Below are 24,359 nucleotides of genomic sequence, written 5' to 3' on the forward strand. Positions count from 1 at the left end.
ATAATTGGTAAGACCCTTATGAATTGTTCCACATTAATTATCTGTTTAAAAAGATCCTACAACAGTTTAATTCCATTAAAATAGCAATTAACACAGTAGCAGATATAATTAGGCACTTATTTCTACTTTAGGTCACTATATGTTTTGTAACTTGTCTTATTAATAATAATGCCTGTTTATTTCTTTCTCATTATTTTAAATTAAGTTATTCAATCATCTCCATAGTTTTCCTAAGGCCTACTACATTTTTGTGGAATGAGCCAAATGCAATCGGGACTTTTCCCTGTAAGAAATCTGTTTTCAGATGTCTCCAGGAACACACAATAGTATTTACAAGCAGACAGGGAACACCTGCTCTTACTTTCAGAGAACTGTGACGATAATCGTAGAATAAGAGACCCAGATGACTTAACACGATGATAACCCAAAGGGATACAGTTATTCCTATAACTCTGACACATGTGCTGTATTTTTGTCTTTGTAAGATCATAATCTATCTTTACCAGCACTTCCAGGCAGGGAGACACATTTATGATGTGGGTCTAAAGTACTAGTCATCTCGGGAGGGGTCCCAAAGTAAAAGAACCAACGTGGCTGCAACCATGACAAAATGTGAACGTTCTCCATGTGCCACCAAAACAGATCCTTAAGAGGCGAACTTCTCAATGCTCTCTGACTCTCCAGAAGTAAGCTCACCATTTCCTCGCCTTGAAATCTGTCTGACAACATTTCATGCCATTGGAAAATGTATTTGTAGCCTGTTAACGGTCTAATTTTGGTGAGAACAGATGACACAGGAAGCTTCTCCTTAACGGTTTGCTGTAGAAATTGCACTAAGGCAATTTAGTCCTTAGAAAATAACAATGTCTGCCATGAAGGGGGCACTCAATAAATATTTGAATAAATGAGTAACTGAATTTAAGGCCAAGGTGTAAGGACTAAAACAGGAGTTATCAAAAAAATTTTATGTATCCGTAAAAAGTACCCATCAGAAGGAAGTTAAATGTACAAAGGAAAACATCCTATATGCCCATCTTTTCCTCGTCTGGTAGGCGGCCTTGTCTGAGGGACAATATTCCTCTCACCTTGGACAGGACAGATGCCCACAAAGCGAAGCAGTGGAATTCACTCACCAACTGGGCTGCTTCCAGCTCCATTCGGCACCGTGAGGTCTGAAGTGCTCAACATCCCACCTGCGACCACAGAGAGAGGACAAGGCGTGAGTATGGGCTGGACCCTCTCTGCATGACTACGAGCTAAATAAGCAGAGGGAGCCCTCACTCCATTTCTAAAGAACACGAAAATTAAAACCAGCCCAGTCTGAACCTGGCATTGATGTGTTAATCTACATAGGGTAAGTTATCAGCCATCATTACTAAAAAATAAATCATAAGAATACAAAATAATAAGACAATATAAATTATATAATAATTAATAAATAGTAATACAAGAATAAACTCTGTTTCCCATACTCACAACTGCAAACCTGCTTTTGCCCACCCCGTATATAAGCTCACCTAGTCAGTTCTGGGTGTGTCTGCTTTCCTGGGTATCATACGAGATAGTCCACATCGATAAGAATGATAGCAGTGCTAATGGAGTACTAATAAATCCAGGACACGGGAGAGCAGATGCGCATTACACTGAGTAAGGCAGTAAGTTAAATCCACTGCAAATTTCTGCTGAATTAACAAACAAATTCCAGCAGGGAGAGATGCAAGAAACACTAACTCCAATCAGTTAAGTCTATTCCCATATTTTTAACACGCATGACCCACGCTCAACTTTAAATCTCTGCTCATGTTATCCTAATTAAATGTTCTAAGCTTATAGATGGCAGGTTGCATATACTGTTCCACTGGGCCTGACACAATGCTAGGGCCACAGTAGATTGTCAAAAACAACCTTGGAGAGCAAGTTATGTAGTAGTTATTCTTGCTTATTGAAACAATAAAATTAAGAGTAGCAGCATTAGGAACTGCTTATGTTATTAGCATTTCGGGTTTTTACCCTTTCTGTTAAAGAGCTGGCAGAACAGTCACCGCCACATACCTGCACTACCAGTGCTGGGTGGTCTCTGCGGGGCGCCAGGGGACACATTCCTGTGCAGCGCAGCCTGAGGTGGAGAGAGCATGCTTGAATCTGCTAACGCCGAGCTGGCTGCCAGAGACGGGGACACGAGGGAGCTCCCTGGGTTAGTGTAGGACAGGGCATTGGGGCTGCTCACAGGGACTGTGACGGACATCGAGAAGTTCTGAGGCGGCAAACCAGGCTGCAAACAGAGGACAGGGAAGGGAAAACTGTTAGTTTCACTTTCATCTATATTGAATTTATTAACTTAGGAACTTTAATGTGACAAGGTAACTCTAGTTATTAAAAGTAGAGGATGGGGTAGGATCTTACTAAATCAACTTGTAGATTTAAGCTTTTTCTTTAGAATTACATTTAACATGAGTAGGTTTGAATGCGAGCCTTTTCAATTTCTTACATATTAATACGTACACACTAAAATAATGTATATAGTATATATTTCGAACATTCATAGAGATGAAAATTAGAGGTCAGAACCTAATATTAAAGTACTGTTGTCAAATTTAAACATTACAAAATATATCATGTTACCAAGTAAGCATAAATTAGCACTTTAATGAAAACCAGTGTAATAACATTACATTTCTATTGGGAGATTCCAATTATAACAACGGGGGGAAGTACGTACAAATATTATAAATTTAATACATAAAATTTCAGACATTATAAATAAGCCCTGGTATGATTTAAATGACTGACATTCTTAATGGACAAAACTAAAAAGAAAAAAAAAAAAAATCAAGTTATATATGTAGCACAATGCAATCTGAATGTAATGAAAGTGAAAAGAAACAATCAAATTAACTACTGACAAGCTAAGTTGTATGATGATTACAACTATTATCAATACTCTCTTCCTTCCCCCCAAAGTATTCCACACCCCCTTTCAAATATTTTCCGTTTTCCTCTTTCATGCCTCCACAGACCATGTTCAATGTTAACCATGATAAATAACAATCCTCTTTATAATTTAAAATGAGAGAGAAAAAAACTTTCCTCTTCAGACTTTTTAAAAGTGATTTGCAAAGTAAGGTAACACTGCTAATTCAAAGTTGGAAGAATATAGTTTATGTACTCTACTCAGTTTATTTCAGGTAGAAAATTGTAATTCATTAACAGATAAAAACAGCGGATATAAGATTTAAATTTTTTTCAAAGGTAAAACACTTTTATTTACACAGTATTTCTGCAGTTTAACGTTAACTACATTGTCACCAACATCCATATGAGGTCAGAAGGGATTTTATTTTTTGTTTGCTACTGTTTTTGGTGTGTACTTTTAAAGAGCAATGATGGTATTAGCACAAAAATATCTCCTTAAGTCTACTTTTCATGAGTGGCTGGTACAGTGTAGGACTACTTTGAAGAAATAATCCATGATGCATACTTCAGAGCATAGTTTTAAGAAAATTAGCTCTGACAATGAAATACATATCAGCATCAGAACCAATCTGTTCCACGAGGCCTACCATACATACATAGCATTCGAAAATCAGATTCAGAACAGCTGCCTTAAGGAGCTCTTGCCAATGGGGCTTCCAATGAGAACTCTTTGAAGAGCTATCAAAGGAGCATGAGCCCATTACGGTCAGAGGTATGAGCATGGAAAGTTTTAAACCAACTATCTGTTCTGCAACTAGTTTAAGAATACTGCTTCCTTAAATTAAAACAGAACCAAGGCTCTCTTTTCTCAAAACCTACAGAAGAAAAGCACAGGAGTTTGGAGGTCCTGCTGCCAAGTGGTTTAAGGACATTTACATAAAAAAGCCAAATAGTAAGCTACTACTATTACAGCAACTATACAAAATAATTAAAAATAATTTTGAAATGCCAAATCCAACCATTTTATAATTTATAGTCTCAAGATCTATTTAAAGTACATGAAATATTTTTTTAATAAGTCACAGGAGGGAGAGGGAAGTCACATGCACCCTACAGTTAAAATCATTGAAATTTAGAGCTGGACGAGACCTCAGAAATTACGTGAGGCAACTCACTCACTTTACAGATAAGGAAACTGGAATCCAGGACGTCGTAGGTGCCCTGCCCAATGGGACAGGGCGCAGTAAGCAGCAGAGCCTGGATTGGAATGCTTCTCTGCACTTCTATGTTTAAGGCACTGAATGTTGAACTTTAAGATTTTAGCAATTTATTCTAAAGTTCTATAAAACAAAATACTTTATTGTTGTCATCACCCACTAGGAAAATAAACAAGATGTATGGCCAATCTCTTCATGCACGAGTTAAAAGCACAAACCATACTGTAGTTAGTACTCACTGCGATTTTATGATTCCGCATCATATTATCAAATTCCTCATTAATTTTTTTATATTTTTCTTCTGTATGCGGAGTTAGCACATAGGAGGTGTCAGGGTCTGGGCTGTCGCACCCTCTGTGCTCCTTCTTGTTGAGCGCCTAGATGACGAAGTTAACAGAAAGGATCAACAAATAAAAAGGAGAGGTAAAGCGAAAGTACTTACAGGGCCTCGCTTGAAAATAAAATCACTATCTTCATTTAGTTTGCTGAATCTGTCCTCCGAGAGTGGACTGTGCTCAAAGTAATCGTCAGCATCAGGGCTCTCACAACCATTAAGGCCTTTCTTTCTTAAGGTCTGAAATACAATTGGAAAATTCACACACACATCATACTAACTTGCCATGAGTTTTTTGTAAAATTTATTAAGAGAGCACAGACTGAATGGGCTTATACAAGAGCCACTGAGGTGGTTTTAAATGATCACGGATGCTCCCTGATTCTTCAGGAAGGCAAACCTTAGACAGAAGCAAAATCGATGTCCACACTGTGCCTTAAGAGCTAAGGAATATTCATCTGTCTGGGCTCTTCGTTTCCAAACTTCCAAGAGAATACTAGTGAATTACTCGCTGCTCTGACAGTTACCACCCAGTATGACTCAAGCCTCATCAGCATATTGGATGGGCCAATGAGGGTGAGAACTGAAACAGAAATGTATCAAAATGATGCTTTGAAAAGTTATGACAGCACCTTTAACAAATGAACATTTCAGCAACTTCATCTACTGACTAGTTTATCCCAGTTCCCAGAAAGATTCAACGCAACATCCCAGTAACTCTTAATTTGTTCTGAAATACTATCATTCTTTCATAACTTCAAAGTGTAAAACTCAAATACATATTTAATACATGACCGTAATCGCTTTTTCCTATGTAGAATGAACATATTAGTGACTATATGTATATGTATATTGAATCCTCACCCGAGGATATTTCTTCCATTGGTTTTCAGGGGGGGAAGAAATCTCGATGAGAGAGACACACACTGATCAGCTGCCTCCTGCTCGAGTGCTGACCAGGGCCAGGGATTGAACCTGCAACCGAGGTACGTGCCCTTGGCCAAAATTGAACCCAGGACTCTTCAGTCCGCAGGTCCACGCTCTGACCACTGAGCCAAACCAACTAAGACAGCCTTACACATTTTCTAAATTTGTAAAAGTAAGTGACTCAGCATGTATCTTCCCTGCTCTCTTTGTAGCTCTTCCTATGGAGCTCATGGATTAGCTTAATCCACTGAAGTGACTTTCTGGAGAATTTTCATCAAAGCATCCCCTGAACCAAAATGACTAAATATAGTACAAATACAGTGCACGATTGGTTTTCTAACTTTTAATCTTTTTTAAATGAAATGAAATGACTTGTCCAGTATTTAAAACCAAGGGCTTGACAATCTATGGAATACTAATTTGCTTCTAGAATGTCTATATTTTTTAAAATCCTTTTGGGTCTTATTTCAAAGTAGAATTACTGGGTTTAACAACTTAAATAGCTTTGAGATTTGATTTTCCTGCCAACCAAAGGAAACTTTTAGGAAGTTAAAATTTTCCAGATAAACCTACCTCAAAGAGCTAATTTAATTAGGAAACAGTTTGATTAATAGACTAGCACTAGATAAATTCATTAATAATTAAGTTGGTATCCTTTAAAACATGACTTGCACTAATTGTGAATGTTTATTTTACTCCTTTTCTTTAAGAAAAGTAAACACAATACATTAAGATTTGAGGTTTTTTATCTTAGTTTCTCTGAAGTCAAATTATTTTAAAAATCAAACTTACAAAATTTGTTTTTTCATGCTTAAAGAATTACAAGAAATCAGTATAGATTTCTTAGCTTCTCAAGTTATTAGGTATGCACTGGGAATCCCCCCACAATGCCTGACACCCCACTGCAATCACTGACCACAAGCAAACAGCAAACACCACAGCTGGCTCCCCAACGTCAGCCCCACAGCTCTGTGTTCTCTGGGTCTCACTAGGCGCAGGGACTTTTATGTGTACTTAGCCATAAAAGGTCCTGTTGTTTAGAACTAAACGATGAAGACATGCATCCTCCCCCATCGTGGTGGCAAGTCCATGCCAAAGCTTACAAGTTGCTATCTGCAGTGAAGGTGTTAACACTCAGAATACTGGTGCACAGTGAACTCTCATAACCTGCACAGCCCTAGAAACGGAACAAATATAGCAGGTGCCTACACACAGATTTTATCATGAAGCTGCTGATTTATTCTAGCCTGAAATCTCCACGTATTTCCCCTCGAATTCATATATATCTTCAGACTAGGTAATTCATAGTCTTGCACTTCCACTAACAGCAATCACTAAATATGTATCTCTTTGAACATTTTTTTTTAATTACAGAGAAAAAGAATTTGGCCTTTGTTTAATAATTACACACAATTTTTATTCTACAACAGCAAGGTTAACCCTACTTGTACCCCTGAGGACGAACAGCGCGCTGGTATCTCCAGCCCTGCAAGCCTTCACTTCAGAGGGGTTCCTGTCACTGGGAGGGAATTTGAGAGTCTGTATCAGCTCTGCCCACAGATAACAAGCTAATGTACCTCTGCTGCACAGCCAACTTGTGTCTTATCACTAGAACATGAAGAGTTGTTTTGAGGACCCAACTACCATAAAAAGACCTTTTCTGTCTTCTTTATCATTACCACATAGCACAATAGTAGAAGTTTCTCCTGTGTCACTGGTACTAACAAGTGGAATGCTGTAATCTATTAACAAGGCCAGGCGAGGCGTATAAAAAACAGTCTAGCTTCAGTTTTTTCACGTGCTTCAAGTGAGCCACAATAAAAACACTTGCTCAGTGAAGAAAACAGCTGGAAAAGTCACCACTTAGAAGTAAAACTATGGAACTGAAAGTACTCAAAAGGTATATATGTTTGGTTTTGAAATGCACAAGAAGCTCATCAATTACTTCAACCCACACTATCGCCACCCACCTTAAATCTCATTCCTGTGGAGCGGGTGAGCAATAAATGCTCCACAATTGCTGGCTGAATGGATCATCAGTCAGATCTAGCACACGGTATAAACGAGTACTTGTAAAATAAAGGAATTATGTCTTAAGTTCCAAGGAACTTAGACTATTAGGATTTTTTTAAGTTGAGAAAAGTTCTCTTTTTCCCCCTTTGCAATAATCGTTTCCAATTTTGAAAGATATTTCTCATACTTTCTAGACAGGTTGAAAATATATACAAACATTTAATTTTTTAAAATTACGAGAAACATATAAAGAAAAGGACATCAAAACTTATATCAAATTCAGGGATTATAAAGTGGACGCCAGTAATTCTCAGGTCAAAAACCAGACTGGAACCAGAGCCTCCCACAGCTGCCGCAATCACAACCCTCACAGGCAATGCATCCTAGCTCTGTGAGGACAACTTCCTCAACTGTCTTTATAGGTTTACCACAGGCATACATAGCCCTAAAACATAATTTAGCTTTGCTTACTTTTAGATATTATGGGAATGAAACATATACAATATATTATTTTTGTCTAGCCTCTTGATAGGCAATATAGTACTTTGTCTTGCCTCTTTCATCTATGACAGTCACCCACAGGGTCGCAGAGGGTTAGTCTGCTCATTTTCAGTGAGCACTGTGTTACATCATATGGGGTGGGGGGTCACCCATTCTACCGCAGATAGACCACTGGAGTTGGTTCGGACTTCTGGCTGTTATAAAAGTGGCACTATGTACATTTTTACAGACAGTCTACTGCATATCTGCACACACTTCTCTAGGGTGTATTTCTAGGGGTGAAGTTGTTAGTTCATAAAATGTTGGTCTTCAGTTATACTGGACAATGCCAAACTGTTTTTCAGTAGTTCTATAAACGAACAATTTCCACCTGCAATGAGGATTTAATTTGTATTACTCTGATCACTAAGAAAACAAAGCACATGTCATATCTGTTGGCCATTTGGATTTTCTCTTTAGTGAAGTGCCTGTCAGGTACGTTGCCAGATTTTCTAGTGAGCTGTTTCTTTTTCTTACTGCTTTATAGTCATTTTTTTTTTTTGTAATCAACATAAGTCCTTAGCTAATTTTATGCACTGTAAAAATCTTTTCCATTCTGTGGCATGTTTTTTGAATACTTGTCTTTGACTGAAAATGGGTCCTTAATTTTAATGAAGTCAAATTTATCAGTTTTTTCCTTTACAGTTTTCCCTTATGCAGTAATTTTTATGTCTTGTATAAGAAATCTTTCCCTACCTCAACATTATGAAGATATTTTCCTATGCTATCGTCTAAAAAGTTTTATAATTTTGCTTTTCACATTTAGGTTTATAGTTTTTGTGGAGGTGGATTTTTGTCAGAACGCAAAGTTGCATAGGCTTTGCAGTTCAGGAGAATTCTCAGGGCTGCATTGCAGCACAAGTACCTGTACTTTTTTTCCTTAGAACACAGCCTGCACCCCACTGCAATCTCCCTTCCCCAAGTGAAGCACATTCTTCACAGGAGCCTCACAACTTCTGGAAACCCATCATAATTAATAGATAACAGTCTATTTTTAAAAGCTATAAACTTCTTTTAAAATGCTGATTATCTGTCGCCAGATTAGTATTCTTTTAACAATTATTTGACTACCTTTTAAACACCTCTAATGGCTGCCCAGTGCCCACAGGACAAATGTCAAATGCCACAGCCTGCCATTCAAGGCCCCCCATCAACTACTCCCCATCGGTCTGGACTCTGCCTTGCCTTTGTTACTCCCCTATACAAACTCTTTATTCCTACACGTATTATCAAGTTTTCCTAGCACCACTTACTGAAAAGATCTTCCTTTTCTCAATTTTTCTTGCACTTTTGTCAAACATCAATTAACCATATATGTGTGCTTCTATTTCTGAGCTCTCTATTCTGTTCCACTGATCTACATATCTATCCCTATGCAAATACCAAACTTTCTGCATTACTATAGCTTTACAGTATATCTTAGAGGTGGGACATCTGGCTAGAACAGCTAATCGGCAATTTCCGTCCCCTCTCCACCACACAATTAGTGCATTGGGAGTGGGCGGTGTGAAGGCATGTTATCTAAACCAGTACAGTCCGAATTAATTTTAGGACATTTGCTGGGAATTCTGGAACAAAACTGATCTCTAAAGCTTTATATCAGTGCTTACAATATGGCATCCACTAGCCACATACGGTTACTTAAATTATAATTAAAATTAAAAATTCAGTTCCTCACAGTTGCACTTGTTGTATTTCAAGCAGTCAGCAGGCACACATGGACAACGGCTACCATGTTTAATGGCACAGACAAAGGACATTTTCCATCATCAGAGAAAGTTCTACTGAATAGAGCTGCTTTAGGTGACGCTGTGTGCACATTAAGGCTGGGAGCTGTCACTGTCCACACAAGGAAGCCAGCATCAGGACAGAGCTGATGCCTGATGGAAGGCAGAAACCCCGAGCCCGCTTTAACACAGGCTAATCTCTACCACACTGCTGGATTGTTATGTGATATAACAAATACCCTTACTTTAAAGACCAGTTTCAGTCAGGTCTTCTGTTGCTTGCAACCAGAACAGCCTAACTAATATGGACTAGTTTCAAAATGCCTTCACGGACATTATTGTAACTGAACCTCAAACCCGATGAGGTTTAGAACTTTAATACTATTCCCTCTTCCTATTAAACACTGAGCTTACTACCTGGGTACCATAAATATTCAATAAATAACTGGTTAATATAGCCGAGAAATGCTTATTACAATACTAATTATAGAAACTTACTCTGAATTACTATTAAGTGAATATCAAATAAGAGGATTTGAGAATTAATACACCTTTCACAAAGCACCTAAACACCCACCTAAACCCTTATTTTCTGTCCTACAGAACAAGACTGATAAATTTTCTATACCCCAAAGTAATAATCATTTTTAAAAACTTAATTCAACTATACAAATGTGGATAGCAATAAAATATTTTAATTATATAATATTATGGGATAATCCTATATGAACACTGATGGCGTAATAAAAGCCCACTGAATTTTAAATTCCTGTACAACTACTAGTTGCTATTTCTATGTTTCTTTTTGCAGAACATAAATATTTTTAAGGTTTTCAAGATAAGGTTCTGGAAATAACAACTCAAGCCCAGAAATTACCAAAAAATAACAAATGAGTTATATGAAAAAAAAATTTGTCTACAAAAACAAAGCACTGCAGAAAAATATTCTCCACTGAACTCCAAGAGGCAAATTCCAATATAAATAATCATGCTTTGGTTCATTCTCTAAGACTCAGGCATGTAGCTTATTTACAAAGTTAACTGCTAACTTCATAAACAATATTACAAGTTTACCTTCTGCTGTTTTACTGCTAATGAATTAAATAAGAACTTCAAGGAATAGTCTTTGAGTAAAGAAATATAATCACATGTCAATGTGCCTACATGTATTACTCTTCATAGAATATCCTTATGATATACAAGTATCAGAGCACACATTGAAAGTTGTGAATCAATCCATCAAACAAAATTATAAGGTACGTTTATTTTTCCAAAACATAAGAAGTTCACACTACCATCTAGAGTTATTTACAGACACAGCACTGACTGTATGACTGTAAATTAAAAAGTAGAGTTACAACTAATCTATGCCTAGAAGATAACCCTCTTTCTTTAGACTAGAGATCCCCAAATAGATTCTCTCTCAGAACTAAGCTACAAAAATAACTTCAAAATAAATATAAAAAATATTCAGCTATCTGCTTAATTTTAAATTATGTGTTTGAATGGCCAGGTTTTAAAAACTCCATGTCTGCATTAGCCACCTATTTAGAAGAGAACTGAAATATCATGGACTATACACATCTCACTTCACAGGCACACACAGAACACTGTTTTACATGTGGTGAGAATTCTGCTCTAAATGAGCTTCTAGTTCTAATTACACTATAACGCGTATATGCTGAATGATTCTGATTTGGAGGGAAACATCAAAATCTTGGGATTCTAAGTGTCCTGAATCCTTCTGAAGCATATTCAACAAAGGGACTACGTAGTGAGACAATAAAATAGCCAACACATCATCTTGTTGGGAAAACAGCAGAAATGTAAGCCAGTTACCACTATATTCCCAGTGTCTGGCACAAGGCCTCATACATAGTACAATATCAATGCTATGAATAAAAAATGGAGAAATAATTCATTTCATTCAACATTTTTACCCTTTCTCTTCCTTTCTCTCTAACCCCTTTCAAAAAAATTACAGTTCAAATCTAACAGTTTATAGCTTGGAAAAGTACAGGACAAAACCTAGGCAGCTAGTCTATTAAGCTCTTTCTGTAGCTACCCAAACTTCAGGAGAAAGTCACGAGCCTCACACGCCCCTTTGGGATCTGGTTTACTTCTCAGGTCTCAGCTATTTCCGCTCTTCACACAATACCAAGCTGACTTTAACTCTGTAAAATAACTGTGCCATGTCTCACTTCCTCACTTCCACGTAAGCTTCCCCCTGACCTAGAACACCTTCCTTCCACCCCCTTTCCCTCCCCAACCCTGTCCTTTATCCTTTAAAGGACTCAGGTGAGGGTGTCACCTCTAGACAAAGTTTTCTCTGATCTCTGTACCCTCCTCTCACTGGTCAAAAATTTGGCCAATGTATCAAAGAACTTCCAGAGGAAAGAAGAACAATTTATCTGATCATCAGTACTAAAGCACTCAATCCCTGACAGAGATAAAAAGGAAGGTATTCATCAATAATCACAAGATATGCATCACAGAAATGTGAACTATGTTATAAAGTAATATATATCACCCTTTCCCCACAATCTCCTGTGTATACATCAACAACATCAATCTCTGACGGAGAAAAATCTAACCTCAAGACAATAAAAATCACATGTAGAGATGCAGAGTTCCTGATTAAAAGCACATAATGAAAACCAATAGTTGTGTGATGAGTAATAGTCAAGCACACAGCAAAATAAAAACTGTGAGGCGGAAATCGCAAGAGCTACGGTGACTGCAGTGTGGCGCGGGTGTGGGACACGTGGAGGAGGGGCCGTGAGGACTGCCAGCCTCACCCCATGACCCACCGCCCCAGCTGGGGGTGTCAGCTACACAGGAGCTGGGCAGGGGCTGGAGGTGGGGCAGCTCGGTCTGGTTCTTCAGCGCTCTCATTACCTCCCTGCCCCTCCGCTGCAGCCCTGTAAACACCGCAGGCCCTGCCACTCCTCAGCTGTGCCTTACACGGAGAAGAAAAGAACCGATTGGCTCAAAGGGGGTCTCTGAGGATATTATGCATAATACACACTGTCAGGGAACCTTAACCAAATCACACCTCTAGTTCTTTAAGGTCAGCCCTAGATAACCTCAGGAGACAAAAGTCATTTATCTTTCTTTTCTGCTCAGCTGAGGAACTGGAGTCAGCTCCCACACATCCTCACCAGACCCCTTTACTACACTCAAAGGAGCACTCACAACCGTGCAGAATTGAATTGAAAGGTAGCCCATTAGAAACGTGTTCCCTAGTTTGCAGTTCACAACAATATTAGCATACTATTCTGAATTGCTTTTAGAAAGGTCTTGAGCCCGGCTGGCGTGGCTCAGCCGTTGAGCATCGACCTAGGATCCAGGAGATCGCAGTTCAATTCCTGGTCAGGGCACATGCCCAGGTTGTGGGCTCGATCCCCAGCAGGGAGCACACTGGAGGCAGCCGTTCAATGACTCATCATTGATGGTTTTCTCTCTCTCTCTCTCTCTCTCTCTGAAATCAATAAAGATATATTAAGGAAAAAAAACGTCTTGAGAGTTAGAATTTCTGCTTGCTTACTGCTTGAAATTATTTCAGAAGATATTCTTGGAAACAAAAGTATTTTAAAAGCTAGATAACCAAGACAACCAATGTCAAGAGACTTCAGGTTAACCTGGAGGTTTCAGTCTCACTGCACTTAGGAAAAGTTAATTCAAGTTAATACCAGATTGCTCAGGCGTCTTCTCAAGTTTCTGAAAATCTCACCTTAGATTTTCATTAAGTTCTCTGGTGATGCTGCTGGTCAGGGTACCACACTTTGAAAACTACTGATTTTAAATAATATACTCCTGGAATGATCACTTTTATTACCACTCATTTTTATTTAGTAATTGATAGATATATCTTACATTGATTTCTTTAAGATACATCTTATATTTATTTGGAAATCTCATACTGATTATTTCTAAATTCCTTTGTAATTTGAAAGCAGGCAGGGATTACCAAAAAAGCATCCTGTTTTCTTTCTTTAGAATCCAAATTATCATCATCTTACTTATCACTGTGCCTCAATTTCCTCAACTGTGGAATGGGGTCAACAGAGGGACTTAATAAGAATGTAAATGTAAGCCCTTAGAAGAGTATCAGGTCATAGTAAGTACTTGATAAATGTTATCTATTATTCTTATTACAACTATCCTCACTTATCTTCTGTTCATTACTGAGGAAAACTTACCCATGTTTGCTACATGTTATACACATTACTGGTATAGGTAGACAATCTTATCTATCTGTGGTGAAATATTCCAGAGCTCCAATGGATTCAGTCAACGGGGACACAAAAGCAGGAGGCAATGTCAAAGACCCAGGTTCTAGTGGCAGTTCTGCCACTAAATAACCACATGACTCAGCACAAAACATTTAACTGGGCCTCACTTTCTACTTCTAAAAAAGCTTACCCTGGATATGAAGATCAAAGGAAATAATGTAGAATTTTTTTTTTAAGTACTGTAGTATTCCTGGGGTGAATAAAATATCTCTATTTGGGAACAGCTCACACGATACTAACAAGCAAGATAAACAGCCACGGCCCCTGTACTTCCTGAAATGACAGCGCAGTGATCTGAATCAATCACCACATAAGCTATTTACTGATATTCTCCAATGCCACCAAATCATAGCTATTTAAAAAATACTGAGCAGGAATATTTAATATTTCAAATATTCCTGTAAAGCCAAAAAAAGAAAAAAAAAAAAGATATGAAAGTAATTTCAGGCTTTCATTGTGTAGCAGCTGCTAAAATCCTCATTTTGTGCCTTTAGCATAATATTTATTTTGATGCAGAGCGTTTCCATTGGTTCTGGGCTTTTACTTAGTATAAAAGCAGTATATAAATATTTTCAAATAAGATGTCATTTTAAACACAGTAGTGATACTCTCCATTTCAAAAAAATCCAGTTATGAAGGTTCTTATGAAGTTTATGTTAAAGATGACCTAATTTCCTAATGTGTAAGTTTCCATCCTCATATAGTTTCCTCAACACAGTGGGTATATATGCTTCCTACAAGACACTGCAGACCTTAATTTAAAATACGTGCCACTTAAAATATGTAAGTGTTGATTTTTAAAAAGTAGATATAGAAATTTGTTATCAGCTATAATTAAAATGTTAAAGCTGATTAAAATCTTACGAAACGAGTTTTAAAATACAGGCAATATGATACAAGGAAGAACAAATCTAGAACATTGTTCTGTGGAGGGTTTCTAATACCCATGGCTAAAAATTGAAAGGTAGATAAAAGCGAGTGTCATGTCCTTCCCTGTATCTGTTTACCCTCACAATATTCAAATACCCACAACTTTTATATATTTACTACAGTGCTCCCACACAACATACTAGATCTGATTCCACAGGCAAAACACAGGTGTATCCCTATGCTGCAGACTGCAGGCGTGGTTAACAACAGACACCAATCCTCCTTTCTCTTCACAGTACGTCCCCAAAGGGCTTGTGTGTAGGATGCAATAGAATTACATCTACTGAAGACTCCATTTTAATATATTCAAGACTCTGTCAAAGGACATTAAAGTAAACTCCTGCTGATTTTAAAGACTAACAAATATGCAACAGGAAATCGGTGAATTCAGGTTAGAGGCCTTATGAGAGCTGTTCACAAAGTTCTCAGCTCGTCGCACTGTTGCCACATTGCATAAGGAAACACACTGAAGTCCATCACCTATAGATGTTTATATGCCTCCGCTGAATGTTAATGTACTCAGCCACGTGAGACAGCGAAAGTGTAGAACATCACACACCAACATGTTAGATAGAAGTTTATAGATATAAAATCTTTAGTTGGAAAAAGTTGATCTCAATGGATTATAAAACTTGGGTAGAAAGAATAGTGTAGTGGCTTGAATTAGAAATCTCTAAATAGCATCACTTTGCAGAGGCCACAGCACACAGCAGCCCCTCAATTATTTTTGTCAAATGAACAAATGGACATCAAAAAGTGTGCTTCCAATTACTACAACTGGTTGAAAGGAAAATGTATGAAAAAAGGAAAAATACTTATAATCGCATTCTAAAAATATCTTTAAATGAGGTATTTGTAAAGCATTCTAAAGTGTCTGACCCATGGGACGTTCAACGTTAAGTATCTGTCATTATTCTTATCTGGTAAACTTAGCTAACAAAAACCTTTGAAGCAACATTAGCATAAGCCATGACCACAGCTGATAAAAAGAACTCAGACATGTATACGCTACTTGTGAGGTTATAGTTGTATCACCTTACATGTGGGAGAAAGAATATCTTACAAGTGTAACCACCATTGTCTTAAAATGCAGGTTAACTGAATAAGTCATTAACATACAAGAAAGGAGAATTAAGCCTTATAATTAATTCCAGCACAACAAATTAATCCCTTATAATCAATTTTGTCTTCTAACCTTTGTATTTATGTAATTCAGAACTTCATAAAAATCTATTGGTAAGATTTATGTTCCCTCCTAAGAATTCTAATTAAAAAGGAAGTATCAAAATCCCAACTGATAATGGGGCTGCAGAAGTTTTCAGCCATATGGAAGCAGACTTTATGTAATATAGGAGACTGCTAAGAAACGCTTGGATCTCCTCCCTGACATGGGATCTGTTGCTGACCACAACAGAGAGGAAGACTGAGGGAATCTCCTGAAAATCCTGGGAGGGCTAAATTAAACTCGATTCTTCATATTCTCTACGGAAGTACACTGTAGACTGCAAAGCACCCCAACTCCAGGCCAAGAACAACACTGCTACAATAAAAGAGCAGAGCAGTTAGGGTTAAGAAGGTGGTTGCTGCCTTCCATAGTGAAACTAGCTTGAACGTCTATTTGTTGACAGTATTAAAGCAACTCTATTTCTCTTGATTCAAGCAAGTGCAACTTTTTATAGAAATAGAGATTTTAAAAATAAGATATCATTTTAAACTAAACACACCAGGGATACTCCCCACTTCAAGGAAATCCAGTCTACTCTAAAGCTAACCCGAATGGTGATGCCCTCATTTACAAAATTATGATTCAAAATTCATTGTATCTATAGTGATAAGATATACCAAAAATGCTCAATGATATAAAATAATTTACCACTGATATAACTGCATTAAGGGGTTTGGCTAAAGATGTAACCATGCAGTTTAACTGAAATGTTCAGCAAAAGCCCAATCAAAATTTTCATACACATTCCAGGGGAGGTTCACCATAGTGAGTCACTTAAATAAAACTGGGCAAATCAAACCAAACAACAGAGATGAGTCCTAGCTGTAATTATGCTATACTTGTCCTCTTTTCAAACGACTGGTCGACTGCTAAAAAGTAACAATTTTTTTTTTTTTGCAGTGATGATTACTGTGAAAAAAGGAATGGCTAAGGCAGAGAAATATAGGGACAATTTTAAACTCATTGTCAGAACTATAATATAATCTGTGGAGGCAAACAGGTTCCTATACAATAAAAATCTTTATCTTAATCTCAATTATTTGAATAAAATCTACATTGGAGCTTCATTTCTTCTTTTATAGTTAGTTGTGCATCATTTCACATGGTTTCAGTACTTTCACCAAGGAAATACCTAATTTATTGAACTAGTTTTCTAATATTACAAAACTAAGCCCAAGTATATATCTTTTCAATAAAGATCAAGCTCATATAAAGTGCTATTATGGAATATACATGGAAAGTTATCTTTTATAAGAATTTGCAAAGGGAAGGATATTGGTCCTCCTTTTCAAAGGTTTTGTTTTAAAACACTATTTCTGAATAGACAGGAATCATTCTTTAAAAAATCCCTTTTCTTTCTTTTCAGTTAATTAAGACATTAAAACTGTAACTTCATACTGTCCAAAGTGATGTTTCTTAGAATATTAATTTAAACACTCATAAAATAAGTAATCGTGGATGAGAAGGGGATATGGTACAGGAGCCTAGTTTATTTGGTCTCAATGAAGAGGGTATTTTATAGCATAAATGGTTCATCACACAGCAGCGATTAGATCCTTCTAAGAAATGATTTAGAGAAAAGATGTATCTATGACTGATTTATATTCTGTATGTAAAAAACAATCTAACAGTTCAAGTAATTAAATGAACGACTTAATTATTATCCGCAGTCTGGGCTGGCTAGAGTGTTACCTCGACAATATCCGAGTTGGTCCTGCTTTCGTGAGGCTCGTTGTACTCGGTGTACTTGAGCAGCACCTTGTCCATGTCGGTGCTGGCGTACTGGAACAGCTTGTTGGAGCTGTTGAAAATGATGAGTGCTATTTCACAGTCACAGAGCACGCTGAGTTCATAGGCTTTCTTCATGAGTCCAAACTTTCTCTTTGTAAAGGTGACCTAGACAATTGAAGAAAAAAAGTGTACTTTTATTAAAAGTATCACTTGAATATATTAAAAGTAGTACTTGAATATAGGCTCCCTGAAAATGAGTCTTCCTAATACTGAGTCAGATTTCGAAGATGGAAAAGGTCCCTAGTTTCATGCTCCCCATGGGCCTCTACCTCCCCCCCCTTTGCCACAGGCCTACAGTCCTACATGTATCTGGCATCTCCAAGAGCTCTAGGAGGCAGCCTCCTGAGGAAGTATTCCTTTATCCTTGGCTGCCACTCCACTGTAGAAGGCAAAGAACCAGAAAGGAAACAGCTGGCCAAGTGGCCCCTTACCATCTAGCTTAAAATGGTTCCCCCCATCAGAAACCCCAAGTCCTACACAAGGAATCCATCACCATTCGGACTTCACTCCCTAAACGACTAAACTAAGCACATCTATTAATCTAACAGTATGTTCCCAAGCCCTTCTATTGCTCCCACTGAAATTCACAGTCTAGGATCAGCAAATTCACTCATGTCCTTTGAATGTTTCTTTCTGTATTTGAAACCTGTCACCTGAAGTCCTCTCAAATAGAGACCAACTTCTGCTTGTTCAGCCTGAAAGATACATCCTTTCTGCTCTGTAGTCTCTCTTCTCAAGTATTTTTCCTTCCTTCCCCTTCAAAAAGCCCAGATACCTTGAAGCTAAAGGCAGGACATTTGTACCACCCAAAAACTCTCCTTGTGGTGGCCATCAAGTGGCCCCCCCCCCGCACTGATAGGTATCACCTAACTACTTGTCGTTCTGGCCCTGCTCTTACTTTATCTCTGGTGACTTCAGCATCCCGGGGAGGAGGGGGGACCACTGCGAATACTTTGGCCTCTCAGTGCCTTCATCTCTCAGCTTCCAAATGGCCTACCTCTACCACATGTCAAGCACCTACTCCTAAATCATACCTTTAACTCTGCCATCACCAATAATCACATCACCTCCAAAATCTCAGTTTTTTTCATTCCACTTTGACTGCCTTCTTTCCAGCTCTCCTATGTTGTATTATGTCTCCAGAAATTCTTTAACCTTTATCAAGTCCTCCTATCCAATTCACCACTTTGTCACTGTCTATTCTCATGCCCTTTCTTACCTCTTTAGATTCCATGACCCATCACTATTTTCACTTCCTTGCAAACACGTAACTTCTTTACCTCTCTCTCATTAATATACTTGCCTGGCACAGCCCCAACCAGGGACTGACCCCTATTCATATCCCCAACGATCCCCGTATCTTTATTTCATTGTTCAATTTAAAAGTCCATGGGACACTTAAGGTTTCTGGTCAAATGTGTTCAGGGAGCTTGAAAGGTGCCACTCCATCCTAACAAGAAGTAAAAAGCGGAATAAACTGAAAATAACAACTCTTCTTAGATCCCTCAAAGAATTGAGGTGACAGGGAAACTTCTGCCCCCCAAACTGGAACCAGTACCAGGGTAAGAAAACCAGAACTATAACTGAGGAAATGCTGGAGGCTTAGTGTGGACAAGCATGAAAGTTAAGAACTCCAGGAGGGCCCGGCTGGGCGTGGCTCAGCTGTTGAGTGTCAACCTGGGATCTAGGCGATAGGGGTTTGATTCCCGGTCAGGGCACATGCCCAGGTTATGGGCTTGATCAATGACTCTCTCATCATTGATGTTTCTGTCTCTCTCTCCCTCGCCTTTCCTCTCTCTGAAATCAATAAAGATATATTTTAAAAAAAGAACTCCAGGAGGGCCCAGTCTCGGGACATGCCTATACTTTTCTGAGTTTTACCTCCCTCAGGTCCTCTACCAGGTCCTACTGGTAAAGATCAGAGAAAACCCCTCGTGCTTCCGCAGGGAGAGGGGAGAAGTCGCCATTTTGAAATGTGCCAGAGAATTCTGTTCTTAGCAAGGCCTGCCCTCAAGACAAACAATTTTACCAGAGCCTAACTGACGGGGGAAAGGGAAATACTCAGCTCCAGTCCCCTCTAGCCGTCCTACCCCATCTGAAGTTGGGGGGTGCACAGTCTGCAGGCGCAGGTTCACTGAAGACGGAGTCCTAATCACAGGGCCGCAGAACACCTCTCCCACCTCCACACCTCTCCACCTCGGTGCTAAGGCCCACGACTGTAATTCCTTTTACCTCGCGCATCACATGACTGGCTTTCAACAAAATATTACAAGGCATATGAAAGGGGAAGAAGCACAATTTGAAGATACAGAGCAAGCATCAGAAGCAGTGTCAGACACGGCAGAAATGTTGGAATTATCAGACCAGTAATTCAAAATAACTCTGATTAGCATGCTAAGGGCTCTAAGGGAAAAAGTGGGCAACATGCAACAACACGTAAGCAGAGAGATGGGAATTCTAAAAAAAAAATTTTTTTAATGCTGGCAATAAAAATGCACTGTAACATAAATGAACTGCCTTTGATGGGTTCATTAGCAAGATAGAACTAATGAGAAAGGAATCTCTGAGCTTGAGGATATATCAACAGAAACTGTAAATACCATAAGGAGAAGAAAGAGAAATAACAGACAAAATATTTGAATCATAACATTTGAGAATTTCCCCCAAATTAATATCAGACACCAAACCACAGGTCCGGGAGCTCAAAGAACACCAAGCAGGATAAATGCAAACAACAAACAAAACAAAAACCCCTCAACATCTGAAAACAACAGCAAGGCATATTATATGTAAACGATATAAAATCAAAGATTTTAAAAAATCTTGAAAGAAGCCAGAGGGAAAAAGCACCGTATCTGGAGAAGTGCAAATATAAGAATGACATCCAAGCTCTCCTCAGACTGGGCAGGAAGAACAGCATGACACGTTTCAGGTGTCAAGGGGGGAAACCACCAACCTCAAATGCTGTATCTTGAAAAACTGTACTTCAAAAGAAATAAATACTTTTTCAGACAAACAATAATTGAGGAAATCTGTTGCTAATAGACCTGCCATGAAAGAAATGTTGAAAGGAGTTCTTCAGAGTGAAGGAAAATAAGACCAGAAACTCTGATCTATATAAAAAAAAGAGCATCAGAGATACTCTTTTTGCTGCTGTTACTTTTTTTTTTTTTTTTTTAATATACCTTTATTGATTTCAGAGAGAGGAGAGGGAGAGAGAGAGCTAGAAACATCAATGATGAGAGAGTCATTGATCGGTTGCAGCCCGCAACCCAGGCATGTTGCAGGAATCGAACCCTGATCGCCTGGATCCTAGGTTGACGCTCAACCACTGAGCCACGCCCGGCCGGGCGCTGCTGTTACTCTTAATTGACCTAACAGATAACAATTTGTTCAAAATAATAGCAACCATGTATTAAAAATGATTACAGCTTAGGTGATAGCGGGATGCATGAGAGCAACAATGCAGGGCAGAGAGAGGGAGTTAGGAACACTTCGTTACACTAAGGAGAGTAAAAAAAAAGATAAGTATAACTGATATGAAAGGAGAGAAAACAGAACCATATAAAATGATCACTTTAAATCACAAAAAGCAGAAAAAGATCATCAGACAAAAATAAAAACAAAGGAGAGTGACAAATAGAGCACAGATGTGGGAGCTACTAATCCAACTACACCAACAATCAGCTTTAAAAGTCAATGGTCTAAATATAGCAATTAAAAAATAAAGATTGTCAGTGAGTAGGAAAACAATACCTAATAATAGATACTGTCTACAAGAAACCCACTTTCAATATAAAGACACATATAGAGTAAAAGTGAAGGGACGGAGAAAGACATACTCTGCTAACATTGATCAAAAGCAAACTGAAATACCGATATTAATTTCAGACAGAGAAGATGTCAAAGCACAGAAAATTACCAGGAACAGAGAAGGGCATCTGGGAGGCAAGGAGTATGGTGAATGCATCACTACAACAGAAGACTTCAACACCCTTCTACCAAAAATGCTGGAGAAAATCAGCAAGGACATAACTGGGCTCAGGAGTATCATCAACCAGCTGAATATAACTGTTATCTACCTCATTCGACGACAGAATACGCATTACTCTCCCGTTCACATGAAACATTCAGCAAGAGAGACCACGTTCTGGGCCATAAAACACAGCTTAAATTTAAAAGAACAGAAATCATACAATGTATGCTCTCAGGTGACAATGGAATTAAAACAAGAAATCAGTAATAGAAAAATAGCTGGGAAATCCCAAAACACTTGGAGATGAAACAGCACACTGCTAAATACCACGCCATGGCAGTGTTATAATAATGCATTATTTATAAAAACAGGCAGTCAGCCCAAGGACCACAGTTTGCCATCTCTTGCTTTAAACCCTTATGATTTTAGGTCTTTATATATCAGTACCGTTATAATTATCCTGAATTTTTAAGGGTTTACTGACGCTGGTACTGAAAATTAACTTCAATATATGGGCTTGGCAAAAGTAGGTTTACAGTTGTGAGTATGCAAAACAGAGCTTATTCTTGTATTATTTATTAATTATTGTATTATTTTCCATATGAGCAACTGTAAACCTACTTTTGCCCACCCTATACATAAGTGATTTAGAATATTTGTGATAATAAAGAGTTGTAAAAAAATTTCTCATTATCTGTTGGTTAACCAGAAAATATAACTGAGCAGAACACAATCACTGACAGTTGTAGTTAACTTAGGAATTACCTACTCATGAAAATAGGTGATAATTTAAAATGATCAATATACAGAAAACTAACAATCAAATGTACAGAAGATTAAATATAGTGTGATAGATGGACACAATGGACAGTGGTGGTGGAGCTGCAATAATTTTACTTTTCTTCTGTCTGCCTATGTTTTTGTAATTAACAATATGATTTCTGAAATTAAAAAAAGCTTCCTTAAAGTACATGATAAAAGCCAAAATGTTTTGATTGCTGAAGTATATAATTTAGTCTAGAAAGAAAAATATTTAGACTTGAAATTAAAGAAAAATTCAACCATTTTATCCTACACTCCTTTTTTAGAAAAAATGTTTACATCAATTAAATAGATAAATTAAAATTTTCATTTACCTGTCGGTTCCTTTCATCCATTATGCGTGTGATTTGTATTTTCTTCCGCCCCATTTTCAGTCACCTTTCCTTCCTTATATTCCAAATATTTAATTCAAAAATTAATTTTCTTCAATACCCTAATGCATCATACACAGCTTCTATTATTTCAGCTTCTAGTCCAAGGGCTACAGCTGAAATTTTCTATAAGATCTAAAAGAAAACACAAATTAGAAAGTTTAAGTTCTATAGATTTGCAAGTCATGAAAATGTTATACAAATTTCAAACCTGTTTTTAAGCTGCACACAGACAGCATTATTAGTTAAAATTTTTGGTTACATAAAATTAGTAAATAAGTTGAAGTCTTGTTAATTTAACCCCTAAAATATATCTTAAATCTTTCTGTGCCTCTAGTTCTGACTAAAAGAGTGCAATCGTAACCTCTAGGCTTTTCTCAATGTTTATTATAATACTAGCAACAACAAGAGCCAACACTTGCTGAGATTTTTGTATGCCAGGCACTTTTCTAAATACCTGATATGTTTTAATTCATTCAATCCTAACAGCGATCTTCTGAGTTAGTTGTAATTACTACCTCATTTTATAAACAGGATTATTGAAGCACAGAGATAGTAAGTAATGTGTCCAAGGTTGCACAGTAAGGGGCACAGCTTAGGATATGAACTCAAGAAGTCTAGTTCCAGAGCTTCTCCTCTTAAACATTATAAAATAGCCTTAAAAGCTTCTTATGTCAAAGGATGAACTAAAAATCTGGATAACTCTGCCTTTACAAACTTCTTGCAAACTGCCATAGACACCAGCAAAACTACTATATCAATCCACAAAGACACTATATACTTCCATAATAATATGCACTTAAATGTAATATTATTCTGTTAACTATTTAATGAAGTCCTTATCGACTGTAATGTCGTCCCCCTGATGACGCCAAAACCAATTCCCCTTAGAATAAACCACAGAACCTTACTTTGTGGGTGTGGGTATATAAATTCCATGCCCATTAAATTCCTCTGACTCTATGAATCATTCAAAAACAAGGATTTTCTATTACATTTATCTCTAAAGTGGAATTACTGGCAATTATATAATTTGTCATGCTGTGAATGACGGTTGTGACAAAACCTAGTGCTTTCAAAACTTACGTAGTAACATTCACAATAATCAATTCTCAGGAGAATTTTATTCCAGTGTTTTTAATGCTATACATGTATATCTACAGAACTTCAATTGCACTGTGCAAATCCAGTGTTTGATTAAATCTGGCTTTTGCTCGAAAGTAATAAGCTTTTTTAAATTTTCATCACTACCATGACAAAAATTCTCAATTCTAGAAC

The 24,359-nt window shown here is 37.7% G+C and overlaps 1 protein-coding gene across 16 annotated transcripts in view; it reads right to left on the reverse strand.

Moving 5' to 3' along the window:
* Nucleotides 1-24,359, reverse strand: part of MEF2A (myocyte enhancer factor 2A) — a 79,082-nt gene that overhangs the window by 23,730 nt on the left and 30,993 nt on the right. For 7 of the 16 annotated variants that reach the window (XM_081124689.1, XM_081124682.1, XM_081124678.1 and 4 more), the window contains 5 exons: nt 23,025-23,216; nt 17,814-18,017; nt 4,573-4,704; nt 2,053-2,272; nt 1,134-1,193 (listed from right to left, as the gene is read on the reverse strand). In XM_081124689.1, the coding sequence (XP_080980815.1) occupies nt 1,134-1,193; nt 2,053-2,272; nt 4,573-4,704; nt 17,814-18,017; nt 23,025-23,078 (670 nt within the window). In that variant the 5' untranslated portion in view covers nt 23,079-23,216. Of the gene's footprint in view, nt 1-1,133; nt 1,194-2,052; nt 2,273-4,369; nt 4,508-4,572; nt 4,705-17,813; nt 18,018-23,024; nt 23,217-24,359 lie in introns of all 16 variants that reach the window. The other 9 variants (XM_081124685.1, XM_081124681.1, XM_081124692.1 and 6 more) reach the window with 4 other exon arrangements.

The sequence above is a fragment of the Miniopterus schreibersii genome, assembly GCF_964146895.1.
Source record: "Miniopterus schreibersii genome assembly, chromosome: 22".
NCBI lineage: Eukaryota > Metazoa > Chordata > Mammalia > Chiroptera > Miniopteridae > Miniopterus > Miniopterus schreibersii.